This window comes from Protopterus annectens, chromosome 2.part0 (assembly GCF_019279795.1).
Source record: "Protopterus annectens isolate FY-2018-M chromosome 2.part0, PAN1.0, whole genome shotgun sequence".
Classification (NCBI taxonomy): domain Eukaryota; kingdom Metazoa; phylum Chordata; order Ceratodontiformes; family Protopteridae; genus Protopterus; species Protopterus annectens.
Genome location: NC_056728.1, coordinates 344205481 through 344229271, shown reverse-complemented (window position 1 = coordinate 344229271; position 23791 = coordinate 344205481). Strand labels below are relative to the sequence as shown.

General features: G+C 41.0%; 1 protein-coding gene across 2 annotated transcripts in view; it reads right to left on the bottom strand.

The window, feature by feature from the left end:
• Positions 1 to 2207: 2207 nt before the first annotated feature.
• Positions 2208 to 23791, bottom strand: part of LYRM7 (LYR motif containing 7) — a 262162-nt gene continuing 240578 nt past the window's right edge. For both annotated transcript variants that reach the window (XM_044060811.1, XM_044060812.1), the window contains exon 5: positions 2208 to 2555. In XM_044060811.1, coding sequence (XP_043916746.1) covers positions 2485 to 2555 — 71 coding nt within the window. In that variant the 3' untranslated portion in view covers positions 2208 to 2484. The remainder of the gene's footprint in view (positions 2556 to 23791) is intronic.

Sequence of the window (23791 nt, the reverse complement as noted above, 5' to 3'; positions counted from 1 at the left end):
AGGCTCACAGAAACAGAAACAGAAACCTCCACAGGGATAATCAGAAGGTATGCTCTCCTCTGAGTCAGAATCAGAAATCTGAGGGCAAAACCCTGAATCCGTCCTTGCATCCTCCTGTTCAGATTCATAATCTTGAATCTCATCAGGAAAGGAGGCATCCCTCTTTCTTTTACCAGAAACTATTCTACAAGAAGGATCAATAGCCTGAATGAAACCTTAAGCCAGTCCCAGTAAACTACTTCTAGCCAAAGAAATTTGAGGAGTAGGAGATACATGCTTTGTTTTCTGTTTCTTTATGACAGGAAAAATGGAGCCAACCATGTTACTAATGGCAGCGGCTGATTCCCCAGGAATGGGCACAGCATTTTGACACAACAAGGAAAACTTCTCTGTTCCCTCTCCTAGAACCAGTAAGAATGGCTCTCCCTTGCTCACTGATGGGATCCAACAGCCACAGAGGATGTTGCTAAGCCCGGTCCATAGTGGCTGTAGGTGCTATACCACAGGGATCCTAGGTAAAAGATGAGTGGTCTGAGATACAACAAATGACCACAGCAGACACTCATGTGCAGTTGAGGCAAATTGATAGTCTGCTATGGTGGCAAAGACTGTTTGTTTAACTTTTTCTTTTTGTGGCTGGAAGAAAGACCTACCATGGGACTGACAATCTGCCAAGCTGAAAATGGTGACTCTATCCTGTGGAAAACAAGCAATAAATGCCAGTAAAACTACCAGTCCACAAATGTTAATTTTTGTTTCACAGAAAAACACAGTAAAAAGCACTTTCAAACATTATGGCAGCCCCATAATGGAAAAATAAACAAAATTTCTACACAGAAAATATTTTATCAGTCAATTAACACTACTTTTAAACTGACAGATAAACATGTGCGCTGTTTAAAAGTATGTTACAGCATAGAGACAATTCATTAAAACACAATACTCTTAGTGTTAAAATAACTTTCCTGAAGAGGAAAGTAATAGATCATCAGTAAAAAATAAAAAGATGGAAGTCCCCCCCCCCAAAGGGAACTTATCTGCCCAGCTAAGGAAAACACAAACCAACTGTCGATCCTTGAAAGCCTCATAGGAGCATACTCTTCATCACCAGGAAGGTACTGAAGGTCCTCATGTTTGAAATTGTCTTTTAGCCAGCTCAGCTCCAGCTGATTGACAGTTTGGATGCATGGACAGTGCCCTGATGTTTTGGAAGCTGACTGGCTGTTATATCCTTGGAAGTATATAACCCATACAGCTAAGACAATTGCAGAAGTGATCAATAAGAACAACTTTAACAAAACTGTACAAAGATGGATACTTTAAAGTCTCTCCAGTGGCTTATAGGGATATAGTTTTAACAGTGGCTGAGCCAAATTGGGATTGATTAGTGTCTCAGGAGACTGATAGAGCATCAGGGAAAGAATGGGTCAGCCCATCCCAGGTGAGAGGACACTCATTAATATACTCCCTAAGGGGGCATAATCCAAAGAGGGGAGCTATCCTCACACATAAACAATGAGTATGATGGGTGAGGAAAGGAAAGTGGGTAGGTCATAAAAATCCCCTTGGATGGAAGTACAGACCAACCGAGCCCTTAGGACTACCTTAGGATCCATGACTGACTTAAGCAAAAACAGAGTAATTCCATGGGGTTCGGAGAATAGCTGGTACCAAAACAAAACAAAAAAAGATGGCTGTTATAGTCATTCTGCAAGGTAATTTCCTGCAAAATGTGTGGAATGTATGCAACCTAAAAAGAACAATGGAACCTTGTTTACACCCACAAGCTAGCATTTTTTTCCCTTATCATCTTGACATCAGCAACATGAAGTAAAACTACAGCAGCGACATATTTCTATTTCAGCTCATATATCACGGGACACATGGCTTTGTTAATGGAAGAATAGATGTCAAACCACCATAGGGTATCTTATAAAGGCCAGATTTTTTTCTTTGCATTAATGACTCTGGACATTAATACATCAGTTACTCACATGCAAGCACCATTTTTGTTTTTTCCCCATTCCAAAGTGAGGTCTGACAGCTGACAATTTGTCCTATATTAAGGTAAAATAAATAAATAAATAAAACTTTAAAACCTGTCTCAACTGTCCAGAATTTTTGTCTCGCATTTGTCGGTTCCTCATAAAATTTACAGTTTTCTGGCAAATCATTGAGGATTGAGTCACTAAATAATGAGAGACATACGAGTTTCAGGCTTTATACTCCCCAGAAAATGCATGCGAATGCAAAACATTTCGAAGTGTGTAAGAGCAAATAATAGCACAATCTAAAATCTGTCACTGATTTTGACCTTTATCCCCCATTATTTTTGGCTTTGCCCAGAATTGTTGTGCTTAGATGCTAAGATGTATGCTTGAAAAGTTTTTGAAAAATTATTCTTCAATGCTGCATTTTGTCCACAGATTCTTTATTCCATCCTGTCTTGCATTATTATTCTGTCACCCAGCGCACTGTCTATGATTATGTCTTTTGTGGTGGAGTATCACAGTATGGAACATTTTCTTGAAAAACAGAAGGCCTGGGTCGAAGCACTGAAAAAGAAAGACAGAAAAAATGGCAAATTAATATAATGCAATAAGCAGTGTATATACATCATAAATACTTTTCTGCTTACTACCATTAGTTAACTTCTGCACATCACAAATGAGCTTGCAAAAAATAATCTCCTATTACTATCACTAAAACAACCTGCTCTGTTATAATAAATTATGCTGAGAGAGACATCTGTATGACTGAACAATTTCTTAAACCACTTATTTCTAACAGAGTCTGTTTAATGCATCAGTTACGCATGATCCCCCTCCAACCAAAAACAAAAACTCCCTCTCTCTCAATATTTTGCCCTTTGGCCATATGACCCCCACTCCCCCCAAAAATCTTGAAGCTTGGTTTCTTCCTCCTACAAATCCAGACTCAAATATGATACTATTGTGGATTTTACTGTAACTCTTGCTGCACTCTGAACTGATGAACTTCATTTTTATTGACTCCCCCTTCACCTTCTTTTTTCTTTTTCCTTTGTTCTACAATGTATTTATCAAACACTTTTAGTGTCTCTCACATATGTGGTATTATGCATAACTTATACAACTTCAGTCCCCCTTAGACACTGCTGCCACTTTTCATAGTATCTTTCAGAAATGCATAAAGTAGTTGTGAAAGAGACTCAAAAGCCAGAGCACATATAGTGGAAAAAGTAATCCCTCATCACAAAAACATTCATGCAAGTCAAAAACTGAAGGAAAAGCAGCATGGCTAGAAGGGTATATAAAAGCTTTAAGGCAAACAATGCTTTAAAACGATTGGTAAGCACTTCTTATGAATCTCACAGACCTGAGCACAATCCCATTTAAAGAACTCCATCATCCTGGTGATTGTGTCCTCAAAAGAAATATCTTTAAAGGGAGTATCAGGACTGGTAGATTCCTCTTCCTCTGACCCACAGTCCAAAGGAGAAGGAATTTGAGAAGAATAAGCAAGGGATTCCTCACTGGAATCCAGCTCCTCCTCAGAGGAATCCTGTTCCCTGGGTCTTTTAAGGGGAGTTGAAGACCAAGGGGAATCTGGAACAGAAAAACCCTGAGGAGGTTTCAATGCCATCAAAGCACCAAACAAACTCTGAGTGAAAGCCTGTCACCCACTCAATGGATCCTTAGGAGAGAAAGGCTCTGACCTCGTATGGCATTCAATAATAGTAGTAGGGATTTCTTCTCGGACTAAAATCTATGGAACACCCCTAGATCCCACAAAAATGATCAATCCTGATCTGAAACGGATGTCTGCAAAGCCTTCTCAGATGTGCTTAAAGACGGATTCCCACCAGTCTCCAACCCAGTCATGGCAGAGGAATCCAACAACAAAGTTGGGCTAACCTCTGGGCATTCACTCACCTTGGGAGAAATTTCCAGCACAGACTGAACAGCAGAAGATTCCGGCCTGGGCTTCTTGGCCTTCATCTTCCCTTCTTCTTCCCTAACAGCTGTCCCTTGTGGCATGACGTTTCCTCCATCATATCTTTTGCAAGAAGTTTAAGTCACTGATTCTCAAGATAGTGCCCCAAAGAAGAAAGTCTACTATGCAAAGTTTTAGGTACAAAATCCTGACAGATAGAACAGGACATATGGTTGTGCAAGGTGCCAAGGCAAATCAGACACTGTTTGTGGCAATCGTTATGGGGAATCTATCTCCTACACTGGCATTTACCTGTCTTGGATGACATGTAACCCCACAAACAACAAAAAGACAAGTAAAAAAGGAACCCCAACAGGCACTTATCTGCAACGGCTCGGTGAACCTAACAAAAAAATGTAGGTGTTCAGACCAACTATCAAAAGATGGCATTCAGACTGGCAGCAAAGAAATTCTAAGGATGGTACATTCAGAAGTCATCTTTATGCCCTACACTATGCAAGGAGCATATGTGTGACATACGGTGTACCTTAAAGCAACCTAAAGCTTTGATATACCCTATGCAGGGGATTCCTAATGTTATGAATACCGCAACAGTGAAATGGAAGGACAAATATTTTACATCCAAATTATTGAAAATATATATAGTAATAACCCCCCCCCCCAAAAAAAAAAAACACAAAATAGATTTAGCAGACAGCCCATTCTCTAAGCACAATAGTGCCATCCAGGTTGTGTGTTACTTTGTAAATAACACCCTGTCAAGAGTTTAGAGGCCCCCTGACTATGGTGTTGGGCCTCAGAACAGCACTGAGGATGCGTTATTTACACAATAACACACACCCTTTTGGGCATTATTGCTCACATAATATAACTATACATGACTACATTTAATCTAATTTATCAATGATTTATAATGATGTATTTTCAATTTCTAAATAATGTATACCACCAGTGGTGGTATGAGAATCATGGATGCCTTCAGTCTAAGAATTTTAAGGAATTCTCTTGCCAAGGCAACATTCATCATGGAGAATTCCAGAAACACAGTCTGGTAAGAACTAGTCTTTGCGAAAGTGTCAGACAGAACAGCATGAGGATCAACTTGAACCCTAGCTGGTGGGGTAAGGTCAAGACCTACTGTAGTGATTCCAAACACTTGGAAGCAGACTCTGAACAGATCAGCAAGTCATCTAAGTAAAGAAAAAATATGAATGCCTACAGTCTGGCAGTGGGCCACTAACTGGGCAAAGCATATGATAAATGCTCAAGGTGCAACAGATAATCCAAAGGGCAATTAGACAACTGACAGTGCAAACCAGACACAATAAATCTCGGATATCATATGAAGTCATGAGCAATGGGGACATGATGATATGAATCCTTCAATTCTGGGGTCACCATAGAGCAGTGGTCCAGCAAAAGAGAAAGCACTGTCTGCAGAGTGAGCATTTTGAACATGGAGACCTTGGGAAAAGTATTCAGAAAGGAAAGATCCAACAGCAGTCTCTCCACAACAGCTCTTTTTTGGGAACCAGGAAAATTCCAAAGAAGAGACCTCTCTTTCTTTCTGCAGGAGGGACCTGTTCTATGACTCCTGAGTCCAGCATTTATCAGAGAATAGGAGGGAATAACAGAGTCTAGTTTGGCAGGTGAGGTAGAAGACCTCTTGAACAGAGGTGGATGTTCATTCTACTGCCACTTGTAGCTCTCACCACCACCAATATCAAGCACCCATTTGTTGGAAATCACCGACAGTCAAACCACCATAGCTCTCAACCTTCCATTCCCAAAATGAGAAAAACCACCCCTCATAATGTGGAACAAATGGGCAAAATGTGGAACACATACTAATGGCATACTAACAACTTCAATTAGGAAGGTCATAAGATGGTTAAAATATACTGGTTCTACTTAAAAAAAAGATATTTTAGTGAATGAATATGATTAATTTGTATTTGCCACGGATATCAGTTAAAAAATTCGTAACACAGAATGTGTGTCAGACCCTTTCAATGTGGAACTTTGAGGAACATAAACACTTTAAGACCCCAAATAAGGTACGTTCCTCATAATGAGAGACACTTGAAGTTGCAAACCACCTTGTTGAGAGATAACTTTTAAGATGTGGCAACCAGAAGGGAACATAAGAAAGATGGGCACTGTACCTTAGCACAGTCATAAACTGGAAGGAGAATTATCCGTTTTGGGAAATGAACCCCTCTTGTTAGGTTTGGCAGAGTTCTTGCCCTGCCATTTCCTTTTAGTGTCTTGTTTTTTTGTTCAGCTGGGAATTCTGTTTGGTTGGCTGAAGAAAATTATCCTACTTCTAGGAAGAAAACAAAAGTATGAAACATTTTTGACACCTCTAGCATCACTTTACCTCTGTCATGCCAGTGTTTAAGAATCTGATAAGCTGCTAAACCAAACACACAGTCAGACTCAAGCGGATCATTCATAACTTATTTTTTAGCTCATAAAAATTTCTGGCTTTGCAACCAAGCACATCTCTGTAGCACCACAGATGATGATGTACTTCTAGTTATAGTATCATCACCTTCCAAAGCACTTTTCAAAGCATGTTTTGACACTTGGGAAGCACTAGGAAAGTACAGTTGTGCAAGACCTTACCATAACAGTAGATGTCCTACTTTGCAGTGTTGCAGTATTCTTCACTCTTGGGATATCCTGTCAAGGACAGTCGAACATCTGGCCAGCATACCAAAGCTTTTACACCTTTCATGCTCTGTACATCAGTCATTTGTCCCATGTTCAACGCATAAAGTACATATGTGATGTTCGAGCATCTAATCTTCAGAACTAAAGTGTTCCAAAAGATTCAGTACAACCCCACAGGAAAACAATAACGTAAACACAGGAAGGGAAAAAGAAGGAGAAAAGGGTAAAGAAAAGACCCCTCAACCAGAAATAAAGCAACAAAAATAACAAGGGGTAGGAAGGAGGGACAGAATACTACAACAGTGAACAGTAGGACATTTAATGTTATGGTAAGATTTTACACAACTGTACTATATCTTTCCGTATCACTACTGCAGTATTCTTCACTCATGAGGGAGTACAAAAGCTACTGAAAAATAGGGGAGGAAGAAACTACAGAAGAGCCCTCCAAAACCTGTGAAGAGTGGCCCTGGTAAAATCCACCCTGGCCCTAGAAATGACATCCAACTTGTAATGTTTGGTAAAATTGTGGACGGAAGACCAAGTAGCAGCTTCCAAGATGGATCTAGTATCCAGACTCTTGAAAAGCAGAAGAAGAGGCCACTTCCCTGGTAGAATGAGCACAAACAGAAGAGAAAGGCTGCTTGCCATGAAAAGAATAGCTAGTAGAAATGGCATTAAAAAATTCAAGAGGAGATAGTTTGCTTAGATTCCACAAACTCAATTTCCAGGCATGAAAGGAAACAATGAGATGTTTACATTTCCTGGTATGTTTTATCTTTCCTAAGTAATATCTGAGCTATCTATGTAAACTGCAGGTGGGAAGAACCTCTCACTAGGATTCTGTGGAGAAGGGGAAAAAGAAGTAAGATGAAAGGACCGACTCAAGAACAAATCATTAAACACCTTGGGCATAAAAGAAGAACTGGTACGAAGGGACACCCTGTCCTTGTGAAAAAACAAAAAAGGTGGAACTGCCACGAATGCTTGAAGTTCAGAGATCCTCTTGGCAGAAAAAAAAACTGTTAAACACCCAGTATAGCATTTCAAACAAAACAGTCCAAGAATAAAAAGCTAAAGAAACTCAAAAAAAGATGTAAAAATAAGTTTAATAGCAAAGCTTTAGAGATAAAACTCTTCTTTAGTGCTTAAAATGATACTAAAACACGTTTTCATATATACACAACATGAACAAATTCAATAGACATGCAACAACAATAAAATTAAAATAAACAGTTGAGTGTTTGTTTCATGGAAGAAGAGACCTTCTCTTAAAAACAGGTTTTAAACTCAAAGCATCATTCAGCTCAGGGGGCACATCTGCTTGAAAGTAATTAATCTATTATTAATAGTATCGCCTTAGCTAAACAGATCAGTGTCATTTCGCCGCAAATTTCTGACATAGGTTCCAAAGCGCCGAAAATAGTACTGACAGTATATATGCCCTTTTCCCCAACTGTAGTGCGATATCAGAGTGAGAATATTAAAGTAAGGGGGGTGGAGGGCACAGTCCCCGAATGGGGGGGTGTGGGGGCGTAGCCCCCCCACCCAGTACAGTTTAAAATTGTCTAGTATTGTTTTATATTGTCCAGTCCCTATTAAAAGGGTACGTAAGTAGTTTATAACCTGAGTAAATGGGGGGCTACACCCCCCACACCCCCCTCCACATTAATATTCTCACTCCGTGATCGCACTACAGTGGGGGAAAAGGACATATACACTGTCAGTACTATTTTCGGCGATTTGGACCCTATGTCAGAAATTTTCGGTGAACTGTCATAGACCCAGCTAAACATATCATAAGCTCAGATAAAACACATAGTTTTACATTTAGGATTATAAAAAACATTGAAAGAAGAGGGGCTATTGTGTTGAATACTGAAAATGTTGAATATATATATATATATATATATATATATATATATATATATATATATATATATATAGATTAATTACTTTCAAGCAGATGTGCGCCCTGGGCTGAATGATACTGTGAGTTTAAAACCTGTTCTTCAGAGGTCTCTTTTGCCATGAAACAAACAATTGTTTATTTTAATTATTTTACTGTTGCTATGTGTCTATTGGTTTGAACTTGTTCATGTGATGTACATATAAAAATGTGTTTTAGTATGATTTTAAGTACTGAAGATAAGTTTTATCTCAAAAGCTTTGCTATTAAAACTTATGTTTACATCACTTTGTGAGTTCCTTTTGTTTTTTACTCTTGCCAGAAGTAAGAGCCACCAATAATCCAGTCCTCGAAGTACAATGCTGCAGGGAAGATGAAATTGCAACTTCAAAAGGGGACTGAATCAATTTCTCAACAAGATTAAGGTGCCAAGAAGGAGGAATAAGCTTTATTGGAATATGACAGACACCTTTCAGAAATTGTTCAACTTCAAAACTAGAAAAAGCAGAAACGCCTGACAAACGAACTGTAAAAGATGAATATGCCAAGTCAGATCTGAGCAACTCACACAGATAAAAAAAAGGACCATAGGAATACCCAAAAAAAGCTGACCAGGTCATGCTTGAGACACTAAACAGAAAACCTCTTCCATTTAGTTACATAGAATTTTCTAGTAGTAGGTTTTCTATCTTCCTGCAAAATCTGAAGCAAGTCCTCAGAATATTGGTGTCTAAAAGGAATCAAAACACAATCATCAAAGTGTCAACTAAACTGTGGGCAAGTGAGGGTGAATGACAGATCCCTTATCGTGTGTGAGAGGATCCATCCTGTGAGGTAACTTGTGATGACTGCCCCTGGCCTGATGAAACTGAAGGAAGAACAAGTGCTGTCAAGGCCAAAAGGGAGTTATCAGCAAGATTTTGGGCCTATCCCACATGACAATTGGTAGCAGAGGAAGAAGTGGCTAGGCATGCAGAAAAACCCCCTTCCAAAAAAAGACATGGTGTCCACTTCTCAAGTCAGAGGGCTTGGCACTCTTGAACAGTCATGGGGAAGTTGTCTGATTGGAGGGGAGGCAAACAGATGTACTTGAGGAGTACCCCACCAATGAACAATGTCCTTAAACACCTCCATGTGAAGCATCCATTTGTGAGGATTTGTTCTAGAAATGCTCAAAAAGTCTGGCACAAGATTGTGCAAAATCCCAAGCCTGAAGAGTCAACTTGCACAGAAAATAAGACTTTTGAGCCCCCTTGTTTGTTAATGTACCACATACATAACTGTTGTATTGTTTTTAAAACATTTAGGGGACCCAGACCCCAAAGGGAGTGAAAGGACTGGAGAGCTAAAAGTAGAATGCTCATCCTCTTGATGTTGACATGGCCTGCCAGTTGTTGATGGGATCAAATATCCTAGACTTTGAGGTTGTTGGAGGAAGCTTCCTAACCTTAATCAGAAACAACTGTGTACATCTCCTGAGTAGGGAGAGGAACCTGAAAAGACACCTGGATTCAGGGAAATCTGGTGAATCCATCAGTAGCACTCAAGTTTGAAATAATGCATGAGAGGAACAAGATACTTCAGAGGAAGGCAGTGTTGGAGCCAAACCGACTTGAGATACCATTGAAATTTTCTCATATGGAGCTTGGCAAAGGGAACCATTGGAATGTTGGATGCCATGTACCCCACAGCTTGCAGAAATTCTTTTGCAGGAATGACTGGAAGAGGTAAAAGGGACTGGAAATAAGCAGTTAAAGAGAGGACCTTAGATTCAGGAGGCAAGCCAACAATGGTATGGTCATAATCCTGCAACCCAGAAACACTTGGTTCTGACAGGTGGTCAACACAGACTTTTTGAGATTGAGGGTAAACTCCACACTGCATAGAAGAAGTGCGAGAAGCATGTGAAGTGCAGATCCTGAGCTGCTGAGAGGCAGCTTGAATCAAAAGGGCATCCAAGTAAATGAATATTTGAATTCCCTGTAGTCTGCAGAAGTCCACTACAGGGGCCGGACAGAGAAACATAAAAACTTCTTGAAGACAGGATGAATAGGAATGTGATAGTAAGTGTCCTTCAATTCCAGTGATATCAGAAATGCTTGAGGAAGCAACAGAAGGAAAAGTGTCTGAAGAGCGAACATCTTGAAAGAGGAAAACTTGAGGAAGATGTTGAGAAAGGACAGGTCTGGAATGGGTTTCCACAACCCCTCCTTCCTGGGAACCAGAAACATCCTGGAATAAAATCCTGTTCCTTGCTGAGACAAAGGGACAGGCTGGGTGATTCCCTATACCACCAGATCCTGAGGAATTAAAGAGAAATGTGGGAAGTGACAAGGAGGAGACAGAGGAAGGCCAGAGAATGGAGAAAGGGTATTCCAGACCATAAAATAACCATTTTGGATAATGGAAAGCACCCAAACATCCATGGTTATCTGTTGCCAAACAGGAAAAGAAAAAGTCGACCTTTGGGACTGTGGAATCTGGCTGAGAGGTAGAAGTGGCTGAATGTCAAATAGAAGCATATTTGTCAGGAAAAGGAAGCTTTTTTTATCCTTAGATCCCTGAGAAGGCTTATCCAGGAAAAACTTTCCCAGAACCACTCACCCCTAGAAGGCTGTTTAGGCTGCCTATGAACAAAGAAAAGCTTAGATGTATAATTTCTCTGAAGCTTATGAACAGGAAATACAAAGATTTGTTACAAATCCTGTATAACTTTACCTTTAAACTGAAGAGTCTTCAACAATTGAGCAGCATCAGTGCCAAGCAGGTTCTGATTGTCTAAGAGGAAGTCTAATAACTTTGACCTTGATGCATTCAGGCAGTGCCTGGAGGTGCAACCAAGAAAAAGGTAGCAGAGGTATATACTTTTTATACTTTTTTTTTTTTTTACCATAACTGCCGATGGCGCAGCTGTCCTTAGCAGATGGTAAAAGCTTAGAAGAGGACAGCAGCCTGGATGATTTATTAGTGGCTACAGAAATAGCAGCAGGCTAGAGGAAGTGCTTTTATACAAAAACGTTTGAGCTTCACGGACTTTATAGAACCTGTTTGGTTTCTTAGGGGCAGGAGGCTGAGAATCAGGGCCTAAGAAACTCAGAAAGCCAAGGAGAATCTACTTGCAAAAGTTCATATTACCTTCTTTGAATATGAGAAACCTGGGAACAGTCCCACTTAAAATGTTCCATCTTATGAACCAATGTATCCCCAAAGGACAATTCCTTCATAGAGAAGTCAGGAGAAAGTGACTCTTCTTTATACTCCAGGACAAGAGAAGAGAAGAGAAGAGAAGAGTAAACCAATAACTCCTCACCAGAGTCTAACTCTTCATCAAAGGAATCAGAGTCCCTAGGATGTTTGGAAGGAGTGGAAGACTAGCAGGATCAGGAACAGATAATCTTTGAGGGGCTTAAGAGCCACAACAGAATTGAAAAGCTGCAGAGTAAATTCCTGCCATTCTTTGTGGGGATCTGTGATGCCTCTGCACTGGCCCAGTAATTAAGGAGCCTCAATCCTCACCACTAACACCAATGAGGGACGTGCACACTGGGAGGATGACAAGTACACACACAGTAAAGTACAATTTTCCTTAAGAGCATACAGAGATCACAGTCAAGTCTGGGGCTAGTTTCTCCCTCTCTCTCTCCAGATCCCCAATAAGACTCCCCACTGGCAAAGGTATAGGGTTAAGATCTCAGCTGAGTGGTCCGGTCAAAACCTCTGGCACCCTCTCTGTCCAACCAGTGCTTCGTGTCCCTGCCCAAGTAGCTGACACACACAGACTGAGATTTGATTTATATACACACAGACACTCCCAAGGAAAGATGGCACAGGTTCTCTAGCTATGCCCCCTTCTGCCCAGACTATACGGTAGTACCACCTGCCACCAACCACTCTTATCAGCTACTAAAAGGCCCTTCCCAAAGGGTGACCAATTCTACTGTGTAATGTTACTATTATCCAAATAGTAAGTGTGACTAAAGCTTGAAGGTTATTGAAGTGGCTTGTACACTATCACCAAATACGTATGCAAGTACTCTTAGAGTACTTGTACACTATCACCAAATACGTATGCAAGTACTCTAAGAGCTAATATATTTCTATACAAAACCAGCCACAATTAAAAGGTTTAAATATATTTAATAATAACTAATAAAAGCACAAGACAATACTCATTAACTCAACACAGTGAGAGCAGAGTTCAGAATCACAGGAAATATTTTAAAACAAAATTGCAGAACAGTCTTACATAAATACAGAAAACATCTAGACTACTCTTGCCATATTCCTATCTATCGCTAAGAGATACTATGCCCAAAATATCTTACTTACAGAGCCAGGCAGATATAGATAAGAAGTGATGAAGAGATGTTTAAATGCACAGACTTTCTCTCTGAAATGGTTCTTAAGTTAATAATACACATTACTGCTGGGTTAGTTACATGACATCACTTTTTGACACTTATATCTAGTTCCCAGACTAAACAGATACCAACAGAATTTAACATGTCTCTATGAAAAATACTTATCTCTTAGAAGCTGACACTTATCTCTTAGAAGCTTGCCCGAAACTGGAAGTCATAAAACAATTACCTTGGAAAAGTACAGTTGTGTACACTTACCATAAATGTACATGTTTGAGTGTATTCACTGTTGCAGTTACTACATTTGGGTAATCCTGCTGGCAGGTTGCCCTCAGTCGGCCTGAATTCCAAAGTCTTAGGTCCTGTGTCGGTGCGGTCTCCTCTTCCATGACTTCAGGTCATCAGGGGTATAAAACATGCAGCCGATGCCATTTTCTTTAGTTTTTCTTGCCCCCGATGTCAGGTGCCCCCAAAAAGGTAGCAATGTTATATATATAAATATCTATATACATGCATCAATATAAACTTTACCTTCATTTACAAGCAAATACACCACATAGGTTGTAGAAGATAGAGAAGGAAAGATAAACTGTAGAATGAAAGGGGGATGGGCAGGAGGGTAACCTGGACTGCAACAGTGAATACACTCAAACATCTACATTTATGGTAAGTGTACACAACTGTACTATGTTCTTCGTGTTTCACTGTTGCAGTCATTACATTTGGGTAGAGTCCCAAAGCTATGGTTGGGAGGCTGGAGCTGGACAGCATTAGGAGTGGCTATGAGGCTCCGCAGAACTGCAGTGGCAAAGCCTGCCCTGGATTTAGAGTAAAGTGGCAGATGATAATGCTTTGTAAAGGTGTGCACTGAACTCCAAGTAGCAGCCTCTAAAATGTCTTTAGTTGGTACTCCCCTGAGAAAGGCTGCTGAAGTGGCTGCAGCCCTGTTGAATGTGGCCTAATGCCCTTAGGCACTGGCTTGCCATGCTGTTAATAGCAGAAACTAATGCAGTGGCCTATCCACTTTGAAATAGTCTGCTTGGAGATAGCCTTTCCTTGTGATCCTGCAGCATATGCCACTAGTAATAGCTCTGTCTTCCTGAAAACTTTAGTTTTGTCCAAATAGAATCTAAGCTGTCTGTGTACATCCAAAGAATGCAGAATTCTCTCCCCCTTGTTCTGTGGATTTGGATAAAACGTTGGCAAATGAATAGTTTGGTTAAGGGCCACAATGGACACCACCTTAGGCATAAATGTTGGGTTTGTCCTCAGAGAGATCCTGTCTGGATAAAAAATGATAAAAGTTTCCACAGCCATGAGTGCCTGCAGCTCTGACACTCATCTTGCAGAAGTTATTGCTAAGAGCAGAGCTGTTTTCCCAGATAAAAACTTTATATCAGCAGTAGCAGCTGGCTCAAATGGAGGTAGGGTGAGTTTTTCCAAGACATAACTGAAGTCCCATGCAGGTATTGGCAATGTCCTTGGAGGCCTTACATTTTTGGCTCCTCTGAGGTACTGCCTTAATAAAGGATGAGAAAAGATTGGTGGCACTGTATTGCAATGAGCCGAAATGGCAGAGGCATGAATTTTAATTGATGAAAAAGATAGGCCTTTGTCCAGCATCTCAGTTAAGTATTGCAAAATCTGAGGAATATATGGTAGAGCTGTATCAGCTCCTTGTGCCTGGTTCCAAGCACAAAATCTCTTCCATTTTCCAGCATAAGATTTCCTAGTACTAGGCCTTCTGGCTTCCAAAATGACATCCATCACAGCTTTACTGAGAGGTGTGCTTTGTATGGCTACATTATCCGCCATGCTGCTAGGTTTAGAGTCCTCAGTTGGCTGTGCAGGATATGATTGTTTTGTTGGGACAGTAGATGAGGTATTTGAGGTAAGGTCCAGGCTGTGCATTGAGCCAAGTTCCTTAAGATCGGATACCAGTACTGGCAGGGCCAGTCTGGGGCAATCAGTATCATCTTTGGTTTCTCCTGTCTGACCTTTAGGAGTACCTTGGGGAGGAAAGGCAGTGGAGGAAAGGCATATACTGATAGGTTTTTCCAGTTGAACGATAAAGCGTCCACTTTCCATGCTTGTCTGTGATAAGTCCTTGTGCAGAATCTTTTTAGTTGGTAGTTGTGAGGGGAGGCAAATAGATCTATGTCCGGGCAACCCCATTTCCTTGTTATCATGCTGAAGACTTGTGGATCCAGCTGCCACTCGTGGGGATCCATGAGGTTTCTGCTTAGTTCGTCTGCCAGAGGGTTTTCCTTTCCTGGCAGGAATTGTGCCTGCAGATGAACTTTGGTAAGTCAATGCTGTGTCCCACAAAGCCATGGCTAGTCTGCAAAGGGGATAAGAATGTGTGCCCCCCTGCTTGTTTATATACCACATGACCATGGTGTAGTCTGTCTTTATCAGTAGTTGCCCCTGATGAAGTAGGTCCTTGAAGGCTGTCAGGGCATTTTGAACAGCTAGCATCTCTTTTTGATTGATATATAGATGCATTTGGTATGTGGCCCAGGTGCCCTGAATGCATCTTCCTGCCATGTGGGCCCCCCAGGCATACTCTGATGCATCCGTTGTTAGGTTCTGCCGGGCTGGGGGTAATGTGAATGGCTGTCCCTTGTTTTGGTGACAAGCCTTCGCCCACCATCGAAACTCCTGTTGCAGACAGGGAATGAGAGTAATCATTGTTTCCAGGCTATGACAATGTTGCGTCCAGACACTTTTTAGGTACCACTGAAGTTTCCTCATATGCAGTCTTGCATATGGAATTAGTAGGATATAGGATGCCATGAAGCCCAAAGCCTGCGGAATTTTTCTTGCAGATAACTGGGCCTTTGTTGCCAATCTGTTGAAATAGGTAGTCAGTTGCCTTTGTTTGTCTGGTGTGAGATAAGCCATCTGGGCAGTTGTATTTAAGCTTGCACCCAGGAATATTATCTCTTGAGAGGGTACTAGTTTTGATTTCTTTTCATTGACTGTGTACCCTAGGCATGTTAAAAGTCTTTTCACAAACACCAGATGCTGTAGTAGACTGTCCTTGTTCTCTGCTTGAATTAGGCAGTCGTCCAAGTAAGGAAATATTTGTATTCCTCTTTGTCTGCAGAAAGCAATTATTGGTGCCAGGCATTTTGTAAAGACCCTGGGCGCAGTAGATAAGCCAAACGGCAGTGCAGAGAACTGGTAATGCATTGAGCCAGCCTTGAATCTGAGGTATCTTCTGCACGACTGCCTGATTGGAACATGCAGGTATGCCTCTTTTAGGTCTAAAGTCACGAGCCAAGCCTTTTTGCCCAACATGGGCAGAAGCTGCTGCAAGGTCAACATTTTGAATTTTGGTATATCCAGGAATGTGTTTAGAATTGTCCTTTCTGGGTACCAAGAACAGTCTTGAGTAAAATCCTTGTCCCTACTCTTGCTGTGGTACTTGTTGAATAGCCCCCAAGTCCATGAGGGATGACACTTGTTTTTGTGCCTCTGCCCATTGATTTTTTGGCAGATCTGACCAACTATTTGCCTTTGGCAGGGTATGGAAGTGAAACTTGTAGCCTTGTGATACTATGTTTAGAACCCACTTGTCCTGGGTTATAATGTGCCAATTTTGAGAGAAAAGAGCTATTTTTCCCCCTAAGGGTGCTGCCAGAAGATAAGTGCTTGGTGCAGGCAGGGAGAAGTCATTGGGACTGTTTCCTGTATGGTTGTGATTTGTCTTCTCCACTTTTGGAGGTAGAAGCACCCCATTGCTTTGACCTGTATGAACCTTGCGCCTGGGATCTACCTCTAGGGCATCTGGATCTGCCCCTTTGGGGTCTTTCTGATACTGGAAAGGACCAATTCTTTGTAGCCAGTGTCTACTAAACCTAGGTGGCTGTACTTGTAAAAAAATCTTTTGACAGTTTGCATAGATTTAGCTTTGTCCTCCATTTTCTTTAACACCTCTTCTGCCTTAACACCAAACAAAGTATCATGCTGTAAAGGTGCATCTAATAATTTAACTTTGACATGATCAGACAGATTTTTTTCCTTTAATGAAGCATGCCTCCTAATTACAGAACCCGTAACTGCGGGCTTGCAGGAGGCCTCCAGAGAATCAAAACCACATTGCAAAGCATGCTTTCCCACTTGTTCAGCTGCATGCAATAAATACTGCATTTCCTTGTTTTCTGCACATTCAGAGTTTAACAACATTTTCTGTTTAAGCAATGTCATGACATGTTGCTGATATTTGAGCATATGAAACTGACAGTTTAAGGCCCTTATAGCCAAGAGTAGCTGGAGGTAAGGAGACAGGGGTCAGACTAGACTCTGAAAACACATTATCTACAATGTCTAACACAGGTGGAATGGCTAGAGGCCTGTGTTGAGGTAGTAAAAGGAAGTCCCTGAGCCTCTTTTTAGATTCTGAAAAATCTTGGCTCTCCCAGTGGAAATGCTCCCTCATGGTATGCAAGGTTTCCCCAAAAGAAAAGTCCTCAGGAGGAGAAGCTGAAGGAATAGATTCTTCAGCATCAAAATCCTCATGGGGGAAGTGAATATTCCTGATCAGAAGAGGAATCAGAAGAAATAGACCTGATCTGAAGATTCATAGTCTGTCTCTTGCCTAGGCCTCTTATCAGGAGGGGGATGGGAACCCCTGATCAAGGTAATCAAGTCTTCAGCCATTTTGAGCATCTGTTTTTTTGGGCATGGAGGCCTGTTCATGTGGCTCTTGAGTTTGCTTCTTTGTCTTTGAAGGTGCTTTAGTCTTTGCCTTTGAAGCTGAAGTCAGTTTAATGTAAAGATGTTTAGGTCTGAATACACCCTCAGAAGCCGGTGCCTGCTCAGTGGCTCCCGACCCATCTGAGGGAATAGTGTCAAAGGCTCCGACTCCACGTGGGAGTCGGTAGTGGCCTGCGACTTTAAAGTAGCGGGTGTCAGGGGCTGCAAAAGCACCTCACTGAGAACGGGCGAACCGGCGACTGGCTTAGGAGAAGCTTTGTTGTCTGTTTTGGGCCTCGGTTGTCTATCCTTTACTTTTTCTTTGATTTTTTGTGAACTTCGGTAGTCAGATGGCTATCCGACGACATTTTATAATTAAATCTGCGCCCAAAATAGTTTAATGCAAAATCATACTGATGCTTAACAGTGCATTGGTTAAATCTAGCACAAAACCGACAACTTGAAACGTCGTGGTCAGGGCCTAGGCAAGGAATACAGTAAGAATGAAAGTCCTTATGAGGTATTTGCTTTCCACAAGAAATACAATTACTAACGTTTTCTGACATCGGTCTGAAGCAAGAAAAAAGTTTCCCCAATGGGGTACTTAGCTTTAATGAAGACTTCGGATCTGAAACTCGAACACGAAAATCTCATATAATTATTAACTTTTTCTGACATTGGTCTGAAACAAGAAAAAAGTTTCCCCAACGGGGTACTTAACTTTAATGAAAACTTTGGATTTGAAACTCGAACGTGAAAATCTCAGGAGTCGGCCGACTGGCACTTGGGAAACTGCTTATGCTTCGGGCACCGCGCAGCAAGAAAGACTAAAGAAAATGGCGTCGGCTGCATGTTTTATACCCCTGACAACCTGATGTCATGATAGAGGAGACAGCACCGACGCAGGACCCAAGACTTTGGAATTCAGGCCAACTGAGGGCAACCTGCCAGCAGGATTACCCAAATGTAATGACTGCAACAGTGAAACACGAAGAACATCCTGTAATTACCTCGGTTTCCAGACAAAAGAAAGAAGCCCCTAGCATAGACATCTTGTCTCTAAGCTGAGATAAACCAACTTGATAGCAGATCGTAAAACTCTTTACTTATTTTCTCAGAGTTTGCAAGTTAACTCTGTATGTCCCAACTTCTACTATGAAAATATACATTTGCACAGGCATATAGTCCATATACATTTCTGCTCTTCTCCAGAAGAGTGCACTGTGGTTACATTTTTGAAGCTCAGCACATAACATATAGTTTAATCATAACATGTAGTTCTCTTACATGTGTAAAACAAGCCTGTGGATCATATTAATATTTACAAATGACACAGGATTATTTACAAAATTCTATCTAGCTGGGCTGGCAGCCTTCACAGGATCCTTAGCCAGAGGGGCCACATGCTTAGTATTCTTCTTCATTTTCAATGGGGGATCAGCTTTAACAAGTCTAGAAGGCTCAGATCCCTGCCTAGATTCAATAAGGGCACCAGGCACCTCTTACCACCAGACATAGGTACAGCCTCAGCAGACCTGGAAAGAGAGCTCAGTTTCTGCCTCCAAGTGGGTCGCCGCAGAGAGAGCTGGCATTGGCACCATATGGTCCTTGGGCTCTTCATCCAACTCAATGGGAGATATCTGGTGGAGACTGATGAGCAGCAGGATCAGTATTCCCCTTTTTGCCTTTCTTCTTAAGCAGACTCTGAACATCGGGGAGGGCAGATTCAGCCATGGTACCCTGAACCCAAAGCTTCAACCACTGGTTCTTCAAACAAACAGAAAGAGACAACAGATGAAAACAAAGTGTCTTAGGGATAAACACCTGGAAAATCTTACACTGTGAATGGCTGTGTATAGCACCCAAACAAAAAAGGCACTTTATGTGTCTATCCTTATGGGGCATCTGTCTCCCACACTCACATTTTCCCTTCCTGGATAACATGCAAACTAAAGTAAAAAAAAGAAAAAAATGAAAGGAAGAAAGAGACCCTAATGGGGCACTTATCTTTAGAAGGCTTGGTAACTGAACCAAGTCAGTGAACTGCATGCAGACCGAATTTAAAGGCTGCGGTCTGACTGTTAGCAAAGAAGTTCTGAGGATTAAGTGCTCATATGTCACATATGTTCCTTACGCCTTGCACATAGGACATATTTCTGATATACTGCACCTGGAAGATATAAAGGCTTTGGTATGCTGGCCAGACATTCATCTATCCTTGGTAGAATATCTCACGAGTGAAGAATACTGCAGGTGATAATGAAGGACATCAATAACTTTGACATAAATTTTTGTTCAGAAGGTAACGATACAGTGAACTCATCTAAACTATACATATGCCTCAACACAAACTTCCACATAAAACACTGGTAGTTAAACATTTTGAAAGCTACTGTGCCAGAGTGAGCCATCTTCTTTCAGTGAGTTACTAGCCATTTGTCTAGTTAATCTGAAGGGACTGGATTTGAAGAAGACAAAGTCTTTTTATTAGAAGAGGTCACAGGTAACACAGAAACAGAATTTACAAGTAAGGAGACTTGGAGACCAGGTATGACTGAGCATATCCTGCATTTCCTAAACACTTTTTTATGCAGTGCCTCACTAACCAGAGGAGAATTACAAGCTTTCTTAAAAACATCCTCCAATGCTGGGATCAATGGAGCAAAGGTTTCCATGTCCAGGGCCTCATCCTCCAAAAAGCTCATGAATCCTGCTGATCTCTTGGGCAGCTGAAGACCGTTCCTAACTGAATACATTCTTACATGTAGCTGGCAACTGAGAAAAATAAAGCATCTATTTGTGTTTCTGAGCCTGTTCATCCTTGGAAGAAATTGACTGATTAAAGTCTAACAGTTCTGAAACATCAGACACCAGATCCCATTCAAAATTAAGAACCTTAAATGATTAAAGGGTGATGGAAGGACTGGCATTACTCATAACCTGGGTATGCACCTCATAATTAACTGCCTGAACAATGGATCTAGCCATAGCCGCCATCTCAGACAGAGAAACAGTCCAAGACTTCTACCCTACAACATGGTGAATCTACTGTTTCTTTTTTGTATGTACTATTCTAGCGGTAGAACGCGTGGGGGGATACATGTCAAAACTGTCAAGAGATTCTGCACCCCTGACTTACCCTGCACATAAAGGGTTTGGTTTTCCCATACCTGAAGCAATCAATGGTATAGCCTTTGTGGATGTGTCTAACCCTCATGTCATGCACAGCTTTGGTTCCAACACCACAGCAGGGAACCTGGAGGTAATAGAAGGCAAGTGATCCCATTGCCTGCCCAAGGCTACTGCAGTCACAAGCCATAGGCTGAGTCATATATATTTTTCTATTTATTTCTATGTTTTTAGATGCACAATGGGTAGATGGTGGTAATGGCGGTGGTGGGGGTACTGTAGCTGAGTCCATCAAGTCAGAGGACAAAAATGTAGCCAGATCAATACCAAATACTGGCTACATGGTCACCCCAGTAAAAATGGACAAAACCCAGTATTCCCCTTCTAAACAGCAATCTAAACTCTATTTCTACAGGGATACCCCACTGAATACTGCCCGAAGTAAAAAGATAGCAAATTCAGTAACCCAGCTCAAAGAACAAAATACATGTCACAAAAGCCTCCAGTTTTAATAAGTTAGGGTTAGTTTCATCCTTACATGAATAGAAACAGTGAAGAATAGCCTTAGACAAAAAATAAGTATAAACATATGAAAAATTCCTGTTAGAAGTGATTTGCATATAAAATGCCACCAAAATCAAGAGTTAATTGAAAAAATAGTTTAAAATGTTGTAAATCTACTCAATCACCTCAAACAAGACCAAAAAATTGCAAAAGCAGTAGGTTTTCCTGTCAAAACTTTCAAAAGAAGCTTTTAATCAACAGAAATAACAGCCACAATTAAACTGTTTCTGGAAGCACAAGTCAATAACAGTAACTGCACTAAAATGGCCTTAGCACAGAAACTCAATTAATTCTCAACAATGGCCATGAAACACATTATAAGGGTAAAACCTCCGCAAAAAGTAAGAATTAGTTTAAAATAAACAGCAAAACTCTTATACTGTAAGTGAAATAAAACTCACATTATATACAATGTTTCATTGAGGAAAAACAAGCATATCAAGAGACTACACAATACAAGCACTGATAGAGAAAGGCAACGGGAGGAAATAAAACCAAAAAGGGCTGCTCATCTGAGTTGAATAAATGAAGGAATCCAGAGAGAGGAGCAGTCTTCCAAGAGATCTTTCTCTTATTATGGCACTAGAAAACTGAAAGGATCCTACCTGTGGGTTTCAAAGGCAGTCCAAAATTTGCAGGTGATTGGCCCTTCACACCCACAGAAAGGTAGTGGAAGGAGCTCTGAGCTTTGATAGATTGTCAGAGGGATGGCAGCAGGGCACTACTATGCCAGTAAGACAGTGTGTGTTTGTTGAACACTGGGTATTCACTGGTGTCTTTCTTACACAGTGTGTGTTTGTTGAACACTGGGTATTCACTGGTGTCTTTCTTACATAGTGTGTGTTTGTTGAACACTGGGTATTCACTGGTGTCTTTCTTACATAGTGTGTGTTTGTTGAACACTGGGTATTCACTGGTGTCTTTCTTACACAGTGTGTGTTTGTTGAACACTGGGTATTCACTGGTGTCTTTCTTACATAGTGTGTGTTTGTTGAACACTGGGTATTCACTGGTGTCTTTCTTACACAGTGTGTGTTTGTTGAACACTGGGTATTCACTGGTGTCTTTCTTACATAGTGTGTGTTTGTTGAACACTGGGTATTCACTGGTGTCTTTCTTACACAGTGTGTGTTTGTTGAACACTGGGTATTCACTGGTGTCTTTCTTACACAGTGTGTGTTTGTTGAACACTGGGTATTCACTGGTGTCTTTCTTACACAGTGTGTGTTTGTTGAACACTGGGTATTCACTGGTGTCTTTCTTACACAGTGTGTGTTTGTTGAACACTGGGTATTCACTGGTGTCTTTCTTACACAGTGTGTGTTTGTTGAACACTGGGTATTCACTGGTGTCTTTCTTACACAGTGTGTGTTTGTTGAACACTGGGTATTCACTGGTGTCTTTCTTACACAGTGTGTGTTTGTTGAACACTGGGTATTCACTGGTGTCTTTCTTACATAGTGTGTGTTTGTTGAACACTGGGTATTCACTGGTGTCTTTCTTACACAGTGTGTGTTTGTTGAACACTGGGTATTCACTGGTGTCTTTCTTACACAGTGTGTGTTTGTTGAACACTGGGTATTCACTGGTGTCTTTCTTACACAGTGTGTGTTTGTTGAACACTGGGTATTCACTGGTGTCTTTCTTACACAGTGTGTGTTTGTTGAACACTGGGTATTCACTGGTGTCTTTCTTACACAGTGTGTGTTTGTTGAACACTGGGTATTCACTGGTGTCTTTCTTACACAGTGTGTGGTTGAACACTGGGTATTCACTGGTGTCTTTCTTACATACTTTCTGGTAGTGGGTTTTTTCTTCTTTCTCTTGCAGAACTAGATTCCTAATACCACTAAATGCCATGGGTCAGACAGCTTAACACAAGTTAAATATGTGATTGAGCTTTACTGGGTGTTTTGATTAACACTTATACTTTCTTCTAACTGGATGAGGACTTCTCATCTTCAAACTAGTGATAAGGGAATATAAGATAGTTTATAATGTCTGTTTTTCTATTTTTGTTTTGCCCATTTACGATTTGCTTCCGTATCCCTTATATCCAGGTAGACAATTTCCAGAAGATAGAGAGAAGGCATCATGGAAAGGTAAGGACATAACATTTAGGTGGCATAGTGTTTTCTATCCCAGAGGAATGAAGAATAAATAGTATAGGGACTGTTCTACAATATCACTTAGTGAGAAGGTAAGGATCAAGGAAAATACACATTCTAACAACCTCCCAGGAGTAGGGGTGTTTATAATAAATTAGTGATAGTTACTCTTCCTTTCAGGTTTCTCTGTTAATGGATCAGGCATAGGTGCTTTGGGAGTCCTAAAGAGGGTGCAGTTTTTCTCCTTCTCCCTCAGCTTGGGGATGACAGGGGGGGTAAAACATTTTTGAGAGGGTGTCAGACTCGCAATGAACAGCACCATACTTGAGTGAAGGGGATACAGAATCAAGAGAGTGGCTAAGGGTTGGTTGTATGGAACGCATGGAGAAGTTCACATCCTGTATGAA